Source organism: Lygodium microphyllum, chromosome 18 (assembly GCF_053477565.2).
Source record: "Lygodium microphyllum isolate KBCC chromosome 18, Lygodium_microphyllum_v1.1.10, whole genome shotgun sequence".
Lineage (NCBI taxonomy): Eukaryota > Viridiplantae > Streptophyta > Polypodiopsida > Schizaeales > Lygodiaceae > Lygodium > Lygodium microphyllum.
In genome coordinates, this window is record NC_141152.1 from 136,672,695 (window position 1) to 136,693,256 (window position 20,562).

At 42.9% G+C, this 20,562-nt stretch overlaps 1 protein-coding gene across 1 annotated transcript; it reads left to right on the top strand.

The window, feature by feature from the left end:
• The first annotated feature begins 640 nt into the window (after positions 1-640).
• Positions 641-8,388, top strand: LOC148021424 (FK506-binding protein 2-like). Its single transcript, XM_087699294.1, has 6 exons — positions 641-799; positions 877-929; positions 1,014-1,076; positions 1,723-1,813; positions 2,181-2,285; positions 7,851-8,388. Exons 1-6 carry the CDS (start codon positions 727-729, stop codon positions 7,931-7,933), a joined length of 468 nt encoding a protein of 155 aa, XP_087555420.1. The 5' UTR covers positions 641-726; the 3' UTR covers positions 7,934-8,388.
• Positions 8,389-20,562: the final 12,174 nt, after the last annotated feature.

The following is a 20,562-nucleotide window of genomic DNA, read 5'->3' on the forward strand; positions in this document are numbered from 1 at the left end:
TTGGGTGCAGTCCACTCCAATTGCCACACAGTCTCTTTCCCCAGCTACATCACCATTGTTTAGGCTCATCCTCACTCTTGAACCTTCTCTCGAAGGCCACTCGGTAGAGGACATTGTAAACCATGAGGTGCAGGCTCTCCCACGATATGACACTAGGGGTGAAGGCCTTGGGCTTGCATAGGAGTTGACCTATCTAGAGCTCGCACCCATGGCTAGTGAAGTGGGGCAAGGTGAGGATCTATCTAGCTTCCCACCGTCCTACCTTCCTCCTCCTCTACAACTTTACTTTTTTTCTCAATTTCTTCCGTATTGCCTTTCGACCCCTCGTTGATTCACTACCACTATCTAGAATAGGAACCATGTTGAAGAGGGTCATGAGCAAGTTTACCAAGGAGCCTTCAATGCAAACTTCATACATGAGAGAGAGAGAGAGAGAAGTGGCACGATACATATATTTAACTTAGAAAAGCATTAAATTTTGTACATTTTGACCTTTTTTTTCTTGAGAAAAAAAGAGATTTGGGGAACACTTTAGAATGACACGTAGGTTTGTTGGCATCAGCTTAGGTAGATTGTTTAATAGATTAATAGAATAGGTAAAATAGAAGTTTAATAGATAATAGATAGAAAAGTTGAACTCTCACGTGTCTCGTTTCATCTATTATAACTCTCACCTGCCGAGTGAGAGAGGAGTGTGTGTATGAGAGAGAGAGAGAGAGCGAGAGCATGGCTATAGCTCATGTCTTCCGCGCTGTGCTTCTCGCAGGATTTGTGCTGATCAGCTCCATCTTCATAGGAGGTTAGAACTTAACTCATTGTTTGAGGTCGATCTATTCCCCTGTTTGTTAATCCATGCAATGTTTCTCTGGTCCTCAGGTGACGCTCTAAAGAAGGCTGGCGACGTCGAGGAGCTCCAAATAGGAGTGAAGGCATGCAGTTTACTGATTTTTCCATGAATGCAATCAGTGCTTCTTCATTTGCTCAACTGTCTGTATTTGCTGTGTCCTTTGCAGTTCAAGCCTAAAACATGCGAGATTAAAGCTCACAAAGGCGACAAAATCAAAGTGCATTATCGAGTATGTTTCTTCTTTGTTTTCCTTTGAATTGCGAGTTAGATCTCTTTTAGATCCGGCCATTAGTCCGTCATTGAAAAAAGATGATACAAGTGCAACAGAGGCCCTTCCCCAATCGTGAATTAGATCTGTATTAGATCCAAGCAGTACCATTAAAGCTATTGGTTATTGACGGCATCGAAGTGTGCTTTTTTACGAGTGCAACAAGGGCTATGCCAGAATAATTAAATAGTCCACAAAACATCTGGCTTACCTGCTCCTAAGTTCAAAATTTTGGAAAGTTTACTGTAATGAATCCCTTATCATTTCCGGATACAGATACACTTGCACGGATTACAGTTGAGTGTCTCATTCATGCATAAATTGCTTGAGATTAACCTGGAAGGAATCCTCCTGCTGTCAAAAAGATTGTTACACTTTGCCTATTATGATGAAAGTTTAGGGCCCCATTAAACCCGAGGCCACACATGAAGCTGCATTTTTGGTTGTTATCTGTCATGCAACTGGTTTTTTGTGATCAAGCATGTCTAGAGCTGATTTGTAAAAATTCGTAGAACGTCTGCTTAACACTCGCAAAAAAAATGATTCTTAACAACAAAAGATGACTTGCATTTAGCCTTGCATAATGATAGATACTCTGTTTGTTCAGGGGACTCTTGTAGATGGGACAGAGTTTGATGCAAGCTACAATCGTGGCACTCCCTTTGAGTTTGAGTTGGGAGCTGGCCGTGTTATAAAGGGTATGCTTAGAAACTGAATGCTTTTCTGCTTACAAGAGGAAATAACTGGACTTTTTTTTACAAAAAATGGCACTCTATATTGCATGTGTTATCATGCTTGATACAGAATGCAATCCATACTTACATGCTTGGATCTTTTCTTTGCATAGATGTATGCTTGTATGCATGTTACATGCATCTGTTGTGTTCTTTCCATGTTCTCATCTATAACTGAGTTTTTGTGGTGCCATGCATGGGGAAACATATACACATACATACATGTGCATGTATGCTTGCCATATATGAGAGAGAGAGAGAGAGAGAGAGAGAGAGAGAGAGAGAGAGAGAGAGAGAGAGAGAGAGACTTACACACCCTTGGTATTCACAGGATGGGATCAAGGGCTTCTTGGAATGTGTGTTGGTGAAAAAAGAAAATTGAAGATTCCCTCAAAACTTGGTTATGGTGAACAAGGGTCCCCACCAAAAATTCCAGGCAAGTGTTGTCGATGGATTTCTCTCTATTGTAGGAACTAGGGAAGAGAAAGTTCCCAGTAGTCCATTTGATACAGGAACTGTTACCACATGCTTCTAGCTGTAAGCTGCTTGAGTTCTCTGCAGAAGCTTAGCACCCAAGTGGTTTAAGTTGACTGATTTGAAAGGAGAAGTTTCTATCTGGGTGGAAGCAGCTACTATCTGTATCACTTCACCAGCTTGTTGACTGCCTGAGTGATTGATTTGTCCTGCAACTGGGCTTACCAGTTGTGTGTAGGTCAGCTGGTTGCTCCCCTCAATAGTTGTTAGGGATTTGTTGGAGCCTTCTCCACCAACTTGCAGTTGATACTGTGTGGCTTTGGCTGCAGTTGCTGTCAAATAGGAAAGTTTTGGGTACCCAATATTGTCCACCCAAAAATATACTGGTGAAGAGAGATCCCCTTAAAAGGTAGTTACTTTTGAGTAGCTACTAGCCCGTTTGTTTGATGTGAGAGGCTTGCCACACTTATTCAATTTTAATTGAAGGAATTTGTGTACTTGTGATTAACGATGTAGATTGTTAGGTGAAATATCCGTTGTAATTTATGGCATTGGAAATCACTTCAAGACCTCATCGAAGATTTGGAAAGGAATGTTTATTTGCTGGAGTATTGATTCCTGTGAGAGTGTGCATGGAAGCAGAAGTGAAAACATAAACACATGAATGATGAATAGGCTGAATGAGAGCAGAAATTGGAGAACTTAGAGATGATCAAGAATGGGCGATGGAATCCATAAATAAGCATGAGCACAAAGTACACAATCACTAGTACATGGCTATGTGTGAGAACCTAACTCCATCTCTCCCTCTCTCTCTCTCTCAATCTCCACACAACTGACCAAAGAGAGGAGCACGCTATAGATAGCCAAAAATAATGTTAATAAAAGTGGCCAGGCCAGTTAAAAAATACTTTGACCGAAAATTGGGTCAGCCATGCCACAAATGTGCTGTCTGGCCCTTGAGACCGTTGCATTTTTTCATCCGGTCTGCTGCTCTGCTTTCCTCAACTCTCTACATCAGATTTTCACTGCACATTGGTGGTTTGCTGCTTGTGGGATTCGTCTTTGGAGATGACACTCTTCTAACACTCTCCCTCAGTTTGCTCCCTTGAGAGAGAGCGGCTATTGGACAGTTTCCGCTCCTTGAGCCTCTTCATTTGTATCACATTTTGTCATTCATTCATTCATTACTTTCAAGTTTCTTCTCTTCACTTGTGTTAGTCGTGTTCACACGCTTCGAGTGTTTTCTCTACAAACCCTAGCATATGTGCATAGTCTCTCCTTCCTTTCTTGTTGGGATCATCTTTTAAAGCCATCTTTATCTTCTCTCTTCTTTCTTCTCAATCAGATTCTCTCTCCTGCCTTGGTTGTCCGACACCCTCACCAACATGCACAGTGTTCACATGTATAAGGGCTTTTATTCAGCTTTTGTCATTCAGTTAGAGTCTTATTCCTTCATCATCACGTGCATTCTTTTGTGTTTCTTGCTCCCATATTGTGCAATCACATGGTGTCATCGCCAAGAGTGTTGCATGTAGCGATCTCAATGTGTTGCATTTTTCATCCAACTGTTGTGTTTTCCCTCCCTTTAGCCTTCTTCTTAGCTTGATTGTTCTTGTTTGCAAGGAGGCTCTACGGTTGTGGGGATTGCAAGGATTGTGCAAAGATTGACGTGATTGTGACATGGATTGACATGTGGACTATTGACTTTGAGGCCTCGCTCCCATCCCCACCCATTCATGTTTCCCTTCTTCCTTCCTCTTTTGACACGCCTATTCCTTGTCTCACTCTCATGGCACCCCAAGGCCCAAAAGTGTTGGCGCCCATCCTTCCCAATTTTTTCCTAGACTAGAAGTTTGGTGAGACCTATTATGCCATTTGGTCATGCAAGATTGAGGCTATCCTTAATACCTTCAACCAGCGGGATTTCATTATAGTTCCTCATCCTTGACTTACTGTGGGTCCCCATTTAGGTGCTTCTGCAAATTCAATAGCTCTCTAGGATCAATTCAACTCCATGCATACTCTTTTTCTTCTTAAACCATAGTGATTATGTCCTTGCTCATATTAGATGCATCCATGCTACTCCTAAGATTGTGAAAGTGTACTATGAATGAAAGAATGCAACCACGGAGAGAAGAGAAAGAGAGGTAGAGTGAAATGTAGAGAAAGAGGAAAAAACTGATTTTGTATGTCATGCAATTGGACACTTCACCATCCGCTAGCCAAGGCTGCTCAAATGCAAAAGTAAGAGCCGTGCCATCCACCTCATATAGATGGACAATCTGGCTTAGATGTCGTGGTTGATGTAGCCTTGGAATCCTTTGCTTCGTCCTTCATCCGAGGTGAAAGGTGGGGGTTATTTCTTCTAGCGTTTTTCCTCTAAAAGAGTTGTCTTCCCATAGTGCGGGCTCTTCGGACAACTCTTGGACTTTTCACCCTTCTCCATGAGCTCCTCCTTCGGATTCTCGCCCTTCTTTTGCTTATTGACCACTTTTTGAGGATGTGCTAGCTGCAAAAGCATACTGGTTGTCCATACTGGTAAAATAAAGAAATGTGCATCACAAATTAAACCTTAAACCTTAATTAGGTCATTTAAACAACCCCAAAACTCAAACTGCTACAACATTTTTTGTGTCCTGTAAGCAAACTCACAAACTTTGGTTGGCTCCTCATCTATAAATAGATGGGTTATATAGTCACCTGTCATGTTGATCAATCTACCATCAGTCTTTAGCTGGCGCCCACTTCTCCACCAATGTCCATAGCTCTACCAACAAACATCTCAATCCGTAGTTACTGTCTGGCCCTCCATCAGCAAGGTGACTCGTTCAAACCTGTCTATAAGCTGAGTTTGCTGATCATGCCCAGCTGATGCCATTCTTGGAGCTTTATGCTGTTGCCACATCTTCTATATGCTGTGTTTTCAGCATCTGCAGGCCACCCAACAGCTGATGTCATCACTCCAGCAATCACCTTTAGCTTGCATATTACTGCCTGCACCCCTCCAATGCTTTCATACATTGTGTTGGCCAGCCAGGTAGGCTGCCCTATTGTCACCCAATCATCTATTACTGCCAGGATCAGCTCTCATCATCAACAGACCAGCCAAACTTGTGTTTTCAGTAGTTTGGGCAGGCTCTTTATTGCTGCCTCATCATTGACATCATCAGAGATTGTTTGCTGCATTGTGGGATCTATGCAAGGTACGACACATCTCGGAGCTATCATTAATGTCTTGTACTTCTCTGCTAGCTCACCTCATCCTCAGTCCACCTCAAGATATGGACGTTTGAGGCTTATTGTATCATACCGGCATAGTTTGTTTTATTCATTGATTTTGTATTCATTCTAAGTCCTCTTCACCTTGAGCTCTATGGCCTTCATTGCGTGCTTGTTTACACTCTAAGTTCTCATTCTTTGTCAAGCATTTCTCTACATGGTATTGGAGCTAGCTACACTTTGAAGATACCTAAGCCTTGATTTGAGAGCTTGACATTGATAGCTTGGGTACAATGCATTTGAGGATGCAAAACCCTTAGCTTGGGAAGGACACATTGGCATGGGATACATACTCTTTTTCAATCCAAACCTGTCAAAATTAGTGAAAGGTAAAATAGTTTTATTTTCTAGCCCTTCATTTACTTTACTTGATGTGCATGTTATGGACATAAGTACTCATGATAATCTTGACTTTGTGATTTGAAATAAACTAGGGTTTGCTAAGGAAAACAAAGAGCGTAGGACCATAACTAAAACACATTGAACTTAAACATTAATGCAAAAACACAAGAATGAAGATGATTAAATGAATGAGTAGTACTAAATAATGAATGAATAAATGAAGTGAATGTTATAGAATGTTCAAGGGTAGAGTCGCTCGATAGTTGATGGCTCTCGTGGGAGTGGCTTGTGGGGTAAAGGAGGTGTTTGAGTGTGTCATCCACCAAAGATGGATCTCGAGTCTAGAAACCACTAGTGGGAGTTGAATTTGATTCAGGAGAGGGAAGTAACAAAAATGCACCTTTTAAGAGGGGTCATGAAACAAATGGAACTTGTTTGTTAGATTTGCTGCAGAAGATCAACATTGTGGGCAGATATCACGGAAAGCTTTTATTGAGGAAGTGGAATCTTTCATGGCAATGGATCAGGCCTTTTAATGGTATGTTTCAAATGTTCTTCAATGAGTTAAATGCCTTATACTAGAAGGCATCCATGAGATGTTCTTCAAACATGGGATGTTGCCTACTTCCTAGATTTTGGATCAGCAAGAGAGGTCCTTGTTGCCAAATAAGTAAACAGAATGGCAAGGTTGGGCTAAAGACATTGAAAGATGTTGCCATTGCCTCTATACTTGAGAGTTCATTATTTTAGCTATCTATCTTTGATAGTCTAGTATAACATGAGACTACAACTGATGTGCTTAGGTTGGAGGTGAAAACTAGGTAGTATGAGAACTTTTCTATTTGATGGTGGCTTGGGCTTTTTGTTCTTGATGATCTTCTAGAACATTCAACAAATGAGATGCATTCTAAGATGGTCAAGAAAAAAGGATTGGTCCACAAAAAGCTAAAAAGGTGTAGTGCAAAGGGTAGGATAGATTGGTGTAGTTATGAAGCTCCTAGATCTTTTATTAGATTAAGGTGTTACATCTAGAGTCTTGATTGGAGGTCTCCCTACTAGTGGAGTAGTCTAGTGCTGCCAGATGCTTGTAGTCTTGTGGCCATTGTGTCCTTTGTGAGATGTCTTGAGATGACCTCTCATCCTTTTATGTGCTGCCTAGTGGCTAAGGCATTTGTGGGGTTTCATTTCTAGGGTATGGGCTTTGACACTATAGATGACTACCAGTCATGCATGGGTCTTGAGAAGAATGCATATGTTTGACTTGCTAAAATATTCTCACTCATTTCATCCCCATTGGATTGGGCAAAAGCACATTTGGTGTAGTTTTGTTTGGCATTTTGAAATCATGGTCATATCAGTCACATTAGGGGCTTAAAATTATGGCAGGTGGCTAGCTATTATGTTCTTTGACCAACAAGCCATGCATATGTTTTTTTTGGTGATTTATCCTTGAGAATTTTAGCAATCAAGTGGCATTCATGGGCTGCACATTGTCCAATGTCGCAAAACACATGGTGGGATATGAAGTGCCATATATGACTATCTACTATAGGTTGAGACCCCTTGCTTTGTGATGACCTTTTGAAGGCTCGGATGAAATCCCGTTTTGCTTTTCTTATTACTGTTCATGAGGTTCACCGTTCACATGAGAAATTGGTTCGGGGTTGCCACAAGTACGCTTTCTGAAATGGGAGGGAATCGGCACAAACATTAATTGAGATGTATGAATTTATCATTCCAGATTGAAACAAAACATGCCTATTCTCTATTTTTTCTTATGGTGGTGAAGTTCTTAATGTGCAGGTGGCCTTTGGACTGTCTGAATGAGAATAGTTTGATTGCTGCTGAATTTAAAACAATATTTTGGGCATCATGCAGGAGTCTGACTGTGTTTCATGTGCAGGTGGAGCAACCCTCATCTTTGAGACAGAGTTGGTTTCTGTAAATGGTAAGCAAAGTAGCAAAACAGCTGACAATGAACTGTAGATGCAACCTGCCTAGCAAAAGGTTGCACTTCATCATTGTGTCTTCTGCAAGAATGGCATCACACAGGACAACTTATGGCCAGTTAAGGATTATATATGCCATTTCATCCCTTGTCTAACATGTCAATATGAGAGAGCTAGGAATCAAAGCGGATGCTCAATTTTCCACGACGAAAGACGGTTGCCCTTGCAGTCCATTGTTATAGCAGCAAGCAGCTTCTATGCGGGCTGAATCTCATTGCTGGACTCAATTACACTACAGTTTTTAAACCCTGGCTGGGAGTAGAAATGATTCATTTTGTGATCCTACACCATAATCTTGCACATTAAACACATTAAATGCATCAAACATAGCAGAAAAAGCTGTAGCAATTGTAGGAATGCAAATTGAAATAATTGTAGCAGCTAAAAGAAAATGTGCTTGTATGTTCGAATAAAGGCTTTTTTGAGAGTGTACTATGAGACTTTGTACTTCGGTTGCTCCTTCAAAGTGGTATGTTCAGTTTTCCAGTCTAGAATCAGGTTTATTTCTATGCCATAGAGGTTAGATTTCTCAGTCAACAGAATTACAGCAGTCTCCTAGGCAGAACTATAACTGAACGTAGCACACTTGATGACATGGTATGTGTGGCATCCCTTTTTAGTGGTTCGCAACAGCCCATGGGCAGGTGCAGCTTGTTTTGGCCTCTTTTGGTGAAGACAACACTTACAGCAGCTTGGCCCTTCACAGTTGCAGTTTTCAGGCTGTAGTCTATGTATATGCTTCCTCCCTTTTGCCATTCGTAAAGAAAGCATAGGGAAGCCCTATGACTGCTTTGATACCATGTAAAGCAACAGTGCATTTGCAGTGGAGACAAGTACAATAAACACTGATAGTGAATGAACTCAGAAACACAAAGAAGAAATGAAATGATGAATCATGTAAAATGATGATACAATGGGAGCACTTTTTCTCTCGGACAAAACTGTTTTGCTGATGGAAGGGCCTCTAGCAACTAAAACACAAATGTCCACTTAGTTGTTGGGCTACAGCCACTTTGAGATGACATCACCACTTGAATGCATTGGGTAGAGCTACAACAGCTTCATTGTGATAGCATTTACTAGACTTGTGTAGGAGGGGGTAGCACTTGGGGGAGAGTAGATGAGGGTGGTCTTAGAGTGACTTGAAGTGTGAGAAGGATGCTCACAAGATGCGCCCATACAAGAGATTTTTGGGTGTGTCTTGTTATGCTAAATAAAAGCCTTTCAATATAAATATAGTTTTTCGGGGGGAGAACTAGTAAGTAATAATCACACACTAATGCAAGTAAGTTATATTTGATTCTTGCTTGGGTTTTGGTTGCTTCATCATCCTCCACATGCCCAAAAAAGTGCTTAAGAGGGAGAGTTATGTTACACTTGCTTATTAGTTTAAATATGCAAGGTAATAAATGTACAATAGGATCTTACATGAAGAATAGTTATGTGGCATAAGAGTTGGTGAAAAGGATTCTTAATAGTTGAGATGGGATTGATATATTCCATCCACCCCAATCGTCCAAGAGAAGAACATTGTAAGAGAAACACCTAATCCAAGAAGGGTGAGAAATTGATTAGCAAGAAAGAATAATATCGAAGGTGATAGTAGAAGGTGCTCAAAGTCACTAGCTTTGTTTGCTTACTATTGAGTATGTGAGGCATGCTTGATCTTGGGTCTTGAGAGTACTATCATCCCCATGTTAGACAAGATTCGAAGGTGCAGTTATGAAGGTATGGTTGAAAATCAAAGGCTTTGGCCTAGGTAAAGCTTGTAGATCCATGGTGTTAGTGTTGAAAAGGATAGATGAAGATGGCGAAGGTTCATTGTTTGCATGAGAATGTTTAAATGTGGAGGAAGCAAGACATAGCCCTTTGATGAGTGATTTGAGTGAACAATAACCTCCTTTGGGGTCCCCTAATTTCCCTTGGAAGGAGATAGGGAATCCAAAAACTTTGGGGATAGGTGTAATGTTGCAAGGTGCGAAATTAATTCTTTCAAGTAGGTATTGAAGGTGGCCTTGTGATATTGAGTAGAAGACGATGGGAGGAATGGGAAACACAAATGATATTCTTGATGCTTGTGGTGGAACCTCTATATGAGGAGTCCTAAGAGGGAGCGGGAATGTGTATCTCCTATGGAGCAATGGGTAGAGTCAAAGGTGGTGGTGAATGGCCCTTGTCTCTTCATAGAGTAGGTTGTGAAGTAGAGGTTCGTGGAAGCCATTAAACTTAAAAGTAGGTGTTGTAAACCCTTGTAGTACATTGTGTGTTAGTAACAATGTTTGTCATGCCTTATCATCTCTTGCCTATGAGCCTTAGTTTAAGTCATATGAGGACTTTTGGAGCTTTAACAAGTCTATCATGTGTTTTGATGGGGGAAACTACTCATACCAGAGTGGCTATTTGGATGCATTTCTTTTGTTTGTTGTGTTCTAGTGTGTTTTTCATAGGTAGTTTTTGCATTTCCCAAGCTTTCCACACTTGCTAGATATTGTTCTCACCAGTAGGATTTTTTGGTGGTCATTTGGAATTTTTAGGCATTTATTATGCCATGATCAGCATTAAATGTTGGTTGGTTAGGATTAATGGCATTTCTAATTTTCAGTAGGCCAATTTAGGGGTTTTGTGGCTATTTATAGCCATTCCCCACTTGGCAGAAATTCATATCATCATCTTCTTTCTTCCTTGGTAGGTGTACACTCTGACTCTATCATCTTCCTTTATCTTCGGTACTGTTGTTGTCATCATCTTGATCTAGTACTTTGATTGATGTTGTGGGCTGCATACAAAAATCACATGGTATCAAAACCTAAGTGAGGAGACAGTCTGGAGATGCTGCATAAGACAATGTTTTCATTGTGGAGCAGTCTAGATTTTCCAAACATAGATTTTTAGCTTACGTTTACTACATTTATAGCTCGAATAGGTGGTCCCTTGCCTGTTTCTTTCCCCAAGCAGCTAGGCGATAGTCTATAGAGACAAGGCGGCAAATTTCTAGCAACAATCAACTCTAGCTCCTACATTTTGCTCAAAACGCAAATTTGTGTCTTTGTAGTTGCTTCCTGGTCCATGCGATAGCATTTTGTTGTAGGCAATTGCTTCTTGAGTCTTCTCTATAGCTTCTTACTGTAGGTGACGACTTTATAAGTAGATGATATCTTGCTGGTGGTAGACAATAGTTGTTTCTTTGTCAAATACATCTTTTTGGGAGATTGTAGGTTTGAAGATGTCTTATCACTAGTCCTTTGTTGACTAAGAGGATGAGATCTCTATTCCTTTCTTTGAAAGATGGAGAGATGTTCGTGCTAGTTCACGTGACGAGAACGGTCTCTTAGCCCGTTTGTATGGAATCCCTCTCCTCCTTATTTTGCTAGCCTTCATATGCCATTTATGGCGCCCTTGAAACAAGTGCTCGTACTCTCTTCTATGCCCAAAGAAGACCGGCTTGATGGTTCCAACTACTCACTTTGGTCATGTAAAGTGGAGTGTATCCTTGATACCTTTGATCTTTGGGATTTTGTTACCCACCCTATTCTATGTCCAATGGAGGATTCCACTGTTGGATCATCAATGGATCGTGTTGGCCTTATGAGATTGGTTCAACTCTAGAGCCTGATCTTTCCTCTTTATGAGCTTACAAGATTCTATTCTAATGCATGTGCGAAGGTTGTAGAAAGTAGTAGAAGTGTGGACAAAGCTTGCTTCTTTGTACCATCAGAAGACATTTACCCACCAGATTACTCTTGAGAAGAAATTATAGATGCTTGCTATTGATGATTCACCTTCATGAAGGATCATATCAACAGGTTGAGGACACGAGGGATGAGCTTGCGTCCCTTGGTAGGATAATCTTTTTAGAGGATATAGTTATGATTCTTTTGACTCAGTTGCCATCTCCTCGATTTGATGTCTTTTACACTAGCATTCTTACATCTAGGATCCATGAGAAGCTTTTATGGGAGGAGTTTGCCTTGTTTGCTTTGCAGGATGATGAGTGCACCAAAGAGGTTGCTAGTGGATCTATCTCCACCAAAGCTTTTGGTGCAAGCTTGATAGGGGGGGAAGAAGAAAGGGAAGTCAATGGCTAAAAGACAAGAGAGTTCTTCAAGCTTTGACTTTGACTCAAAGATGCCTAAATGCCCATATTGTGGGAAGGGGACATATCCACAAAAGAAATGTTGGAAGTACGCCCACCTTTGTTTGAGAGTGAAGGATGGAGCTAAAATATCCAAGCCTTCTACCTCTACTCAACCAGTTACCCATGAGTCAACATTCCTTCATATTGAGCTCTGACAAGTTTATAATGTGTTTTGATAGGGAAGGCTACTTATTCTAGAGTGGCTATCCATATGTGACACACGATTGCTAATATCCCCTTAGACCTTGAATATGGTAGAATGCCAAATGAGATGGAATGGAGTTGAGGGTGGCACAATTGCAATTGTTGATTATCAATGGGAAATATTAGGCAAGGAGTAAAACCCCCTCTCCAAATAAAATCGTAATCCAATAGGAGGCCACCATAGGTCAATGGGAGTGGAGGAGCCTTGAACAAACCACTCCAATAAAGTCTAGTAAAGGTGAGCCATGTCTTTGATTCATCTCTAAGACCATAGCAAGGATTTGTTGAAGATGTCATAACTTGCTAAATTAGAGCAATTGAGACCAAGGGCTATGGGATGGGCATGCAAGAGATAGGGGATTGTGGCTTGATGACCAAGAAAAGAGACTGCCATGTGAAAGAAAGGCACAATGAAGATTGTAAATCCTAAAGAAGCTCTTGATGATCTTGGAATCCCCTTTGAAACACAAGGGTATATCTATGCATTTCATTTAAGGCATTATGACCATTTTGGTTAGTTGGGTTGGCATGCCTTGGCACCCACGTTTTGGGCCTGCCACTTGTGTACCGGTTGTATCATCATTTTACCTATTTATAAGTAGCTTGTCCCCCTCATTCATTCTTCCATTGTGATCATCATTCAACTAGCCTTCCTTATTCTTTCCTTATCCCCTTTGGTACTTGTGGGAGCTTTCGCTCGACCGCCAAGACCCATTGATCGCTTATTGTTCAAGCGTTCCAAGCCGAGCACTAATGACTACCTCTCACATAGCCGACGCCCCATCTATATCTACGGGTGTAGTGAGCTTACCTCCATGCCGATCGAGTTACCTCCTCTCCCGCACACTCCGGTAGCTCCACAATCCAAGTGCAAACTTCAAGCAAGCTCCATCCTCAAGCTCCACGCTCCAAGCTCCATCGCCGCGAGCAAGAGAAGAGAAGAGAAGAGAAGAGAAGAGAAGAGAAGAGAAGACGATGGAGAGCTTCTCCTCCCCGGTCCCTCACCCTCACATACTCACTCCCTTACCCTCTCACACTCCCTCTCTCAAGCACAAGCTCAAGTAAGCAAGCAAGAAGAAGAAGAAGGAGAAGAGGAGAGCCACTTTTGGCCACACACATGAATGAGCTTCTCATTCATTTTTCAACTTTATATACAAAACCCTAAATCCCTTTTGGGCGGTCATCCCCTTATCCCCTTTTTTACATGGTCGGTCGTGGCCTAGGCCCTTTTTCCCATTATCCTTCTATCTTCCTAGCTTCCTTTCCACTGCTCGTCTACATTTACAAATTGCACGAGTGAGAGCTCGGCGCTTCTTAAATTAAATCATGATGCACTTGCGCTCTTTTATAAAAGTATTGACTTGCACTTTTCCTTGTGCGCATTTTTCCCTTATTTAGAACTTTTCTCCTTGTGCGTCTTTGTCTTCCATTTCACTTTGCCTTGGCCTTTGTTTTCTACTTTAGCTTTTTCGAATTTTCCACCCTCGTTCGTTTGAAGGTTAACATTACCCCCCTTCTAGACGAGTGCCAATCCCATGGCACTCACTGCCGTAGGTAGCACGCTTTGGGACGTGGGTGTGAAGGGACATCCGTGGTTGTCGTGGAGGAGTATTGGTGGTGATGTGGAGGAAAGTCATTTGGGGCACGTTGGTGGCCTAGGTGGCTGTGGTTTGCTGGGGATTCTGCACGTGACAATTCCTGGCGTGTTTGCAGGATGATAAAGGATAAGAATTCAGAGTTGGGTGGTGATGAAGAGCGAATGAAACTTTCGTTGGAGTCTTCAATACCTGCAATTGGAAACCTTCTCATAGGTGGTCTCTCCCTAGGGGTAGTGCTAGTCTTCTCTAGCGTGCACGATATAGTTTAATTAGTTTGGGAGACAGATCGAACTCTAAGCAAGCTGAGAGTATTGTCCTGCACTTGAGGACCCAAATTGTGTATATGTTTTGGTGCAGATATTATGTGAGTGCTCGTGCATACTTAGATATTACGTAGTTAGAAGACCACGGGGGGCTAGTTTCTCGTAACAATGAGTGGATGAAGCAAAGTTGTCCCTGTTGAGAAAAAGTACATGTGAACGTGTATAAGATATCATTTGCATTATGACCGCACGACGTAGGATAATTGAACATAGGGACACCGCACTTTCGGTAGCTGGGAGCTATTGGACTTGCTTGATGAGGACGGTGTACTTTTCATGGCCATTTGTGCGGTGGTTACTACAATTGATCGCAATGGTACTAAGGTAGAGTGCAAGAGGGAATCGTGCGAATGGGTCAGGGTGACAGGTTTAACCATAGGCGAGACAAGCGCCCTAGGTATGTCCTGCCCTTGATGTGCCTTGAACAAGTGTGGGTGATGCTAAAGGGCTAGGGAACTAGGTATGGAGCCAACCGACCAAGGTCACTGGACGCACCTAATTTGAGGACCCCTAGGTACTGTGCTGTGATGGTGGGTGCTTATTATCTTTCCGTTCTTTTCTTTTCTTTTTTCATTTTCTATTTTTTTGTTTCTTTTTCTTATGCTTTTTTTTCTTTTCTTTTCTTTTTTTCTTTCTTTCTTTTCTTCTCTTTTCTCCTTTTTTTTTTTGACTTGCATGAGTACAACCATTGCAATATGTTGAGGCTATCAGCCTTCCAATGGGTTGGAAAATGTCAAGCTTCGAAGGCTCAGGAAATGGATATTACAGGGATGATTGTGCCCTAGCCTCGTTGTTAGAGAAGCAATTGTTGAGTTGGGGAGACACACTTGAGGTATTGCAAACCTCTTTGCGACATGCGATGTCGGTATAATTGAGGTAACAATTGTTGTGAGCCAACTGTAGAGCTTGATCCAGAAAGAGAGCGTAGCCCATGACTATGCTTTGGGTCATGCAATGTGGGCACTCGCAAGGGTGATTTTTCGCGTTCGACAGCGTGGCTTTGTCGCGGTTCTTTGTGAGGTTGGTGGTCTTGTGGTGACTTGGGTATTGAACATGTTCTCACGAAGACCTATGTCATCCTGCATCCACTTGTCACTTCATGAAGTATATGCAAGTCACATGCATCAAGTACAACGAACAAATGCAATCATGTCAATATATTACTTTTTCAAAATCCTATGATGTTGATTGCGATGCCTATTCTAGTGCTTGTTAAAGGCTTGGCATATATCAGCAGTAGGTGAGGAAAGTGTGTACAAGTGGAGAGCCTGCCCCTTTAACCATTAAAAGACAAAAAGTTATGGTAGGATGGCCTTTGTTAAGTTACTTGCATATCATAGGAGCTACTCTATTTGCACAAGGCAGGGTGAGTCCGAGTGGTCAGGCGACTGAGGCTCTGCTGTGGTGAGAGGCTCTTGTGAAGTTGGGCAGGGAAGATGTCGACCAGGACCTGAATGGTGTAGTCTCTTGCCACAACCGTTTTCAAAATGCTTTTGAACAATGCATCGAATTCTTCCTTGTCTCGAGCTGCCCTCTCCACTTTCGAGCACCTGGTGTCCGAGTGTCTGTTGGGGGCCCGCACATCCGGTGTTGCCACGCCTTGTGTGCTCCCTTGAGCTTCTATTCCCCTAGCCTGGGGATGCCATGGGTACCAACATGCCTTACTGAAGAAGAAAAAGGTGGAAGAGAGAAAAAGGATATCTCCCAATGCACAGCAATAATGATAGAGAAATCAAATGATCAGCCACGAACCATGAACCACAATGTCCGCCTCAAGGGGTGTGAGGGCAGTGTGAAGCATAAACTGCAATGTCTATCGCAAGGGGTGAGAAGGCAGTGGAAGGGCTAGAAGTGAGCAACTAATGGTAGAAGGATGCTACCAGCAATAAGAGGTTGCAACCAATAGAAAAACGCATGTGGGAAGAGAGAAAGACAAAAAACGTAGGCACATAGCGCACCGACAGGGGAGCTTGTGCTGCATGCTCCCTTCGACGGCAGAGAGCGTCTTTGCATGCCAGCTACACTGGGTGCTCCATGCCTGCTACGTAGGGGGACCTGCAAAATGTGAACCGATGATTAGGCCTTGAGATAGGATAAAATCATTCGCAAGGAAGGGATTATACAGTGGGTTATCAAGCGCATATGATGAGGAGGGGAGGGTGAGGCATGCAATGGTTGTAGTAGAGGGATGGCCCCTATGATGATGTTCGTTTGGCCTCCAGCCATTAGCAGATCTTGGATTATGCTAAGTTGTGTGGGCTGGTTGTCAAGGAGCGGGGGAGGGCTCATCCTCGGAAGAAGGATAGACCATAAAGAAAAAAGGTGTATAGGAAGGGACGGTACCCTGTCCACACCCTCAGAGATGTTGGTCAGAGCTTCCTATGGTGGTGATGAGGCTTGCATGCCCTCCACCTGGAGGCAGGAATGATCGCACAACTTCTAAATGTGTGGTGAGAGGAGGACTTGAGAAGCTTAGCCTGTTGAACCCAACTCTTCTCCCTGCACTTGACTATCATTGCTTATGTGTGTTGACATTGTCTATACAGGGTCACGAAAGTCATTGTTTATTTATATACATATCTATGAATCCATGTCACTTTATGAGGATAAAAGCCAATTGTAGAACTCCGGATTGTACTGGAGCGTGGCACACGCATCTAGTACTCGTGGCAGCTTACTCAATATCGATAGATATTTTGCACCATCGAGTAGCATGGAACCTTGTCCAAGTCTACTGGCAACATGTAACTCCTCCTCCGTGAGAACCTTATTAGACAAAGATCTCTTGGCTAGTTTTAGCTAAGTCCGTACCCCGAATGGCAGTCAGCACTCGAAGGGAAGTTGGTGCCACATAGGTTGGGTCTCTTTGAGATCGCCATTTGGCCAATCGCTCCTCTAAGACTATCATGATCTGGGCTCCTAGTTTGGCCATTGCAACGCGGTTTTCACACCAATGTTGTTCAAATTGACTTCGACCCTCTAATAGTTGCTCTATCTCTAAGAGGTTTGGTTGGCAGAGCACATCATTGAATGTGACAGTTAAGCATAGTTCGTCGGCTTCCTCGTCAGAGATGAGTCGCATGCGTTCATATACGAGCCTGTTATAGTGCTCTTGTCAGGATGTTCTTGCTCTTCCTAGGATAAGGAAAATGGCAAGTATTCTTCGAGCTACTCTTTAGGGAATGCGCCCATGTCTGCCAGGACATAGACATGTGCGAACACTTTGAGCTTAGCATCCAACTCGGTTAAGCATTCTGTGATACTTCTATGTTCAACGAGGGCTTGCTCGGTTGCTATCTCATGCAAGGTTCTAGGAGTTTGCCTGGGCCTTAGCATAGCTGGGGGCTTAGGCCTAAAAGAGCAAGTTTGGCTAACGCTAGGATTTCTTATGCTCTTGGGGTTTCCATGATTCTCCTGAGGCTTCATTATTGCGTCATGGTTCTCCTTGGATGTGACTGGTATAGATTCGTCACCCTGTTGTGACAGCGTTGCATCCACTCTTGATTGGTCAATGCGAGTTCTATTATCGGTGGATTGAGTGTTGCAAGCAGCCATTGATGGTAACGACAGCTTTGATTTTTCAGAGCACACGAATGTGTTTAAGGTTTCACCGCTATTAGGAGACGCGTCAATGGGGTCATTGGTGGATGGACTCGATGCTTTATTCCTCAGCTCTCCAGCGCTTTTAGTGTCAATGTTCTTGGGATCCACAACCACCTATAACTGCTCTTGTTTTCGATGTTTTCTCCTCTTTTTCTTGGTCAGTGAAGGTGCATCTCTCAACAACTAAGGACCCTAGACTAGGTCAACCGTTGATGTGCTTGGTTGGACCTCAACATTCTCTTTCTCTAGTGTGTCCTTGTGGAACATAGCCATGGCTTGTTGAATAGCCTCGCTAGGTTGTGAGGGTACAACTGCCTCCCTCTTTGGAGAGTCTAGCTCTTCAGCCAATTCCCTTGTGTTTAACTCCTCCAGCCTAGGCTTAAGGCACTTTGGAAGTGCTGGAGTTGTCAAGGAAGTTGGTTGTGACACCTCCTCCACAGGTAAACTACTAAGGACACGTTCCGCAAGGGGCATTGTCACGGCCAAGGGCTGTGACTGCTGTGATCCCTGATTGGAAGTAGTAGCGGCTAGTCTAGTAAGCTAGCTACTCTTGGTGGATTGCGGTGTCAGGTCTCTAGGGCAATCGGAAGTGGCCGTGTCTTTTGTTGCCCTTTGAGCACTCACTTGTGTAGATCGAGCATGAGTTGATCTAGTCACATTAGGTTGCACAGGCGTACCCTTGGACCGAGAGCTACGGATGGTGTCATGTCCCACCTCTTGGACATTTGGAAGCTTAGATGGAGATAGAGATTGGGATTGAGCAGTCGCCCTTGACGACTGCTGTCGTGCTTCATGTGTCCGTTTGAAAAAAGAGGGTGTAGGAGATCTAGGACTCTTAGGTGGACTTAATGGCACTGGCTGAATGATTTGCTCGAGGCTATTAGACGATTGTGCTATTTGCTTTGTTGAGAAATCAGCCTTCTCACGAGTAGCGTTGTGCCTCTAGTGCTCATTATCCTCTTGGAAAGTCAAAAGCTCCTTGAGCACTAATGGTGTTTGTGCACGCTCAATGGTTACATATAACATCTGCTTATTAAGCATGCTAGGCTGAGGCTCTTTCTTTCGAATACTCATGTTTGGTTTCTTGCCTCGAGACCTGGAGTTTCTCTTAGGTTTCCTCCTGTGCCTTGTTGCTTTTGGTGCAATCTGGCCTTCAGCTGATAGAGATGGTTTAGCAAGGGGTTTTGGTATCTAAATCCATCGGTTACCTATGTAATACCCTTGAGCATGTAGCAATGCTTTGGATATCCATCGCGGCGTTGTGCTGACCCTCCATTGATGCCTTCGTCTATAAGGCTTGGGCTTCTTTTGGGGTCTTTTATGATATTTGTAAGTCCAAATCCTGTCCTTGGCATTGTCTCTTGACCTCCTTGTTTCAGGCATGGCCTCACTCACTGGTTCTCGTTGTTCGACATGTGCTTGTATCAACTCTTCAAACAAGTCCTCGCTCTCGTTAGCAGGCCTGACTGTTATGTCACATCACCTTCCTTGCCTTTCCCTCGATGTTCGATAAGGTCATCATTGCTAAAGGTCGTGACTATCCTTACACCCGGTAGTGTCAGGTGTATCCTCTGTGCTGCATAGTCAGCCTCACACTTGGTCGCCCTTTTGAAGGGTCTTCTTAGGAGAGTTTCCTTCCCGTAACTAACACTATTTGGAGGAACATGAAATAGGATAGGCAAGCTTTCAGTTTCAATTGTTGCAAGGATTTTGGACTTCCCTATGAGTGCTTGTGGGTATCCCCCGTAAGGGCTAAGAGTTGCATTAGTCGGTGTGAGCTCTGGTTGGCCTAGTAGGGTCCATGATTCATAGGTCAAGATATTAAAATCTGCTCCTTCATCAATCAGAGCATCGATAGTGTGCTCTCTTTTCGCGGTGAGTTTGACCCTAAGATAAGAAGGTGGTACTATGTCTTCGTCTTCTAGGTCTTGGCTTGTAAATTTAAGCCTTCTGACAAATGCCCTTGAGTCCCCAACTGCATGACCAGATGTGGATTCTTTACCGATGTCTTGGATCGCCAGTGCAATGCTGCTCAAGGTACATCTCTTGTCAAGAGTATCATGTCTAGTCATCTTTGCATTTGTAGCTTGCTGATGTTGCATTTTGCTCTGACTAGACACGGTCTGAACACAATATCTTTGTATTCTCCTAGTGTGGCCTTTTTGCCCTTGATGGCTAGATTGGCCTGTTGAGGTTCTAGGGTCTCTTTTTGTCTTTGTTTGGGTGTGGGCTTCTGTTTACTGCTTTGTAAGTGAATATCTATGCTTGTGTAGAGCCATTACTACACTAGGGCCTAATCCGGAGGACCTGTCACGACGTGCGTTTTCCCTCCAACCTACTTGGGGGAGGTGCCGAGGGGGAATTTGGAGGACCGTTTGGAGGACCATTTATAGCCAAATTTTGAACTACTTGCTCTAAATTTCAGCCCAGTGATGAATCTGTGATGTGCCTTTAGCTCTACGTAGCCTTTGGGGTCAATCTCGGGATTTAAATGCGCCAAAATTAGTGTTCGGAATTTGGAGGACCGTTTGGAGGACCATTTATAGCCAAATTTTGAACTACTTGCTCTAAATTTCAGCCCAGTGATGAATCTGTGATGTGCCTTTAGCTCTACGTAGCCTTTGGGGTCAATCTCGGGATTTAAATGCGCCAAAATTAGTGTTCTAGATATGTTTTCAATTTTGACAGTTTTTTGTTTGATTTTCAGGAGTCCGATTATTGGAATTGGACGTCTAATTTTGGT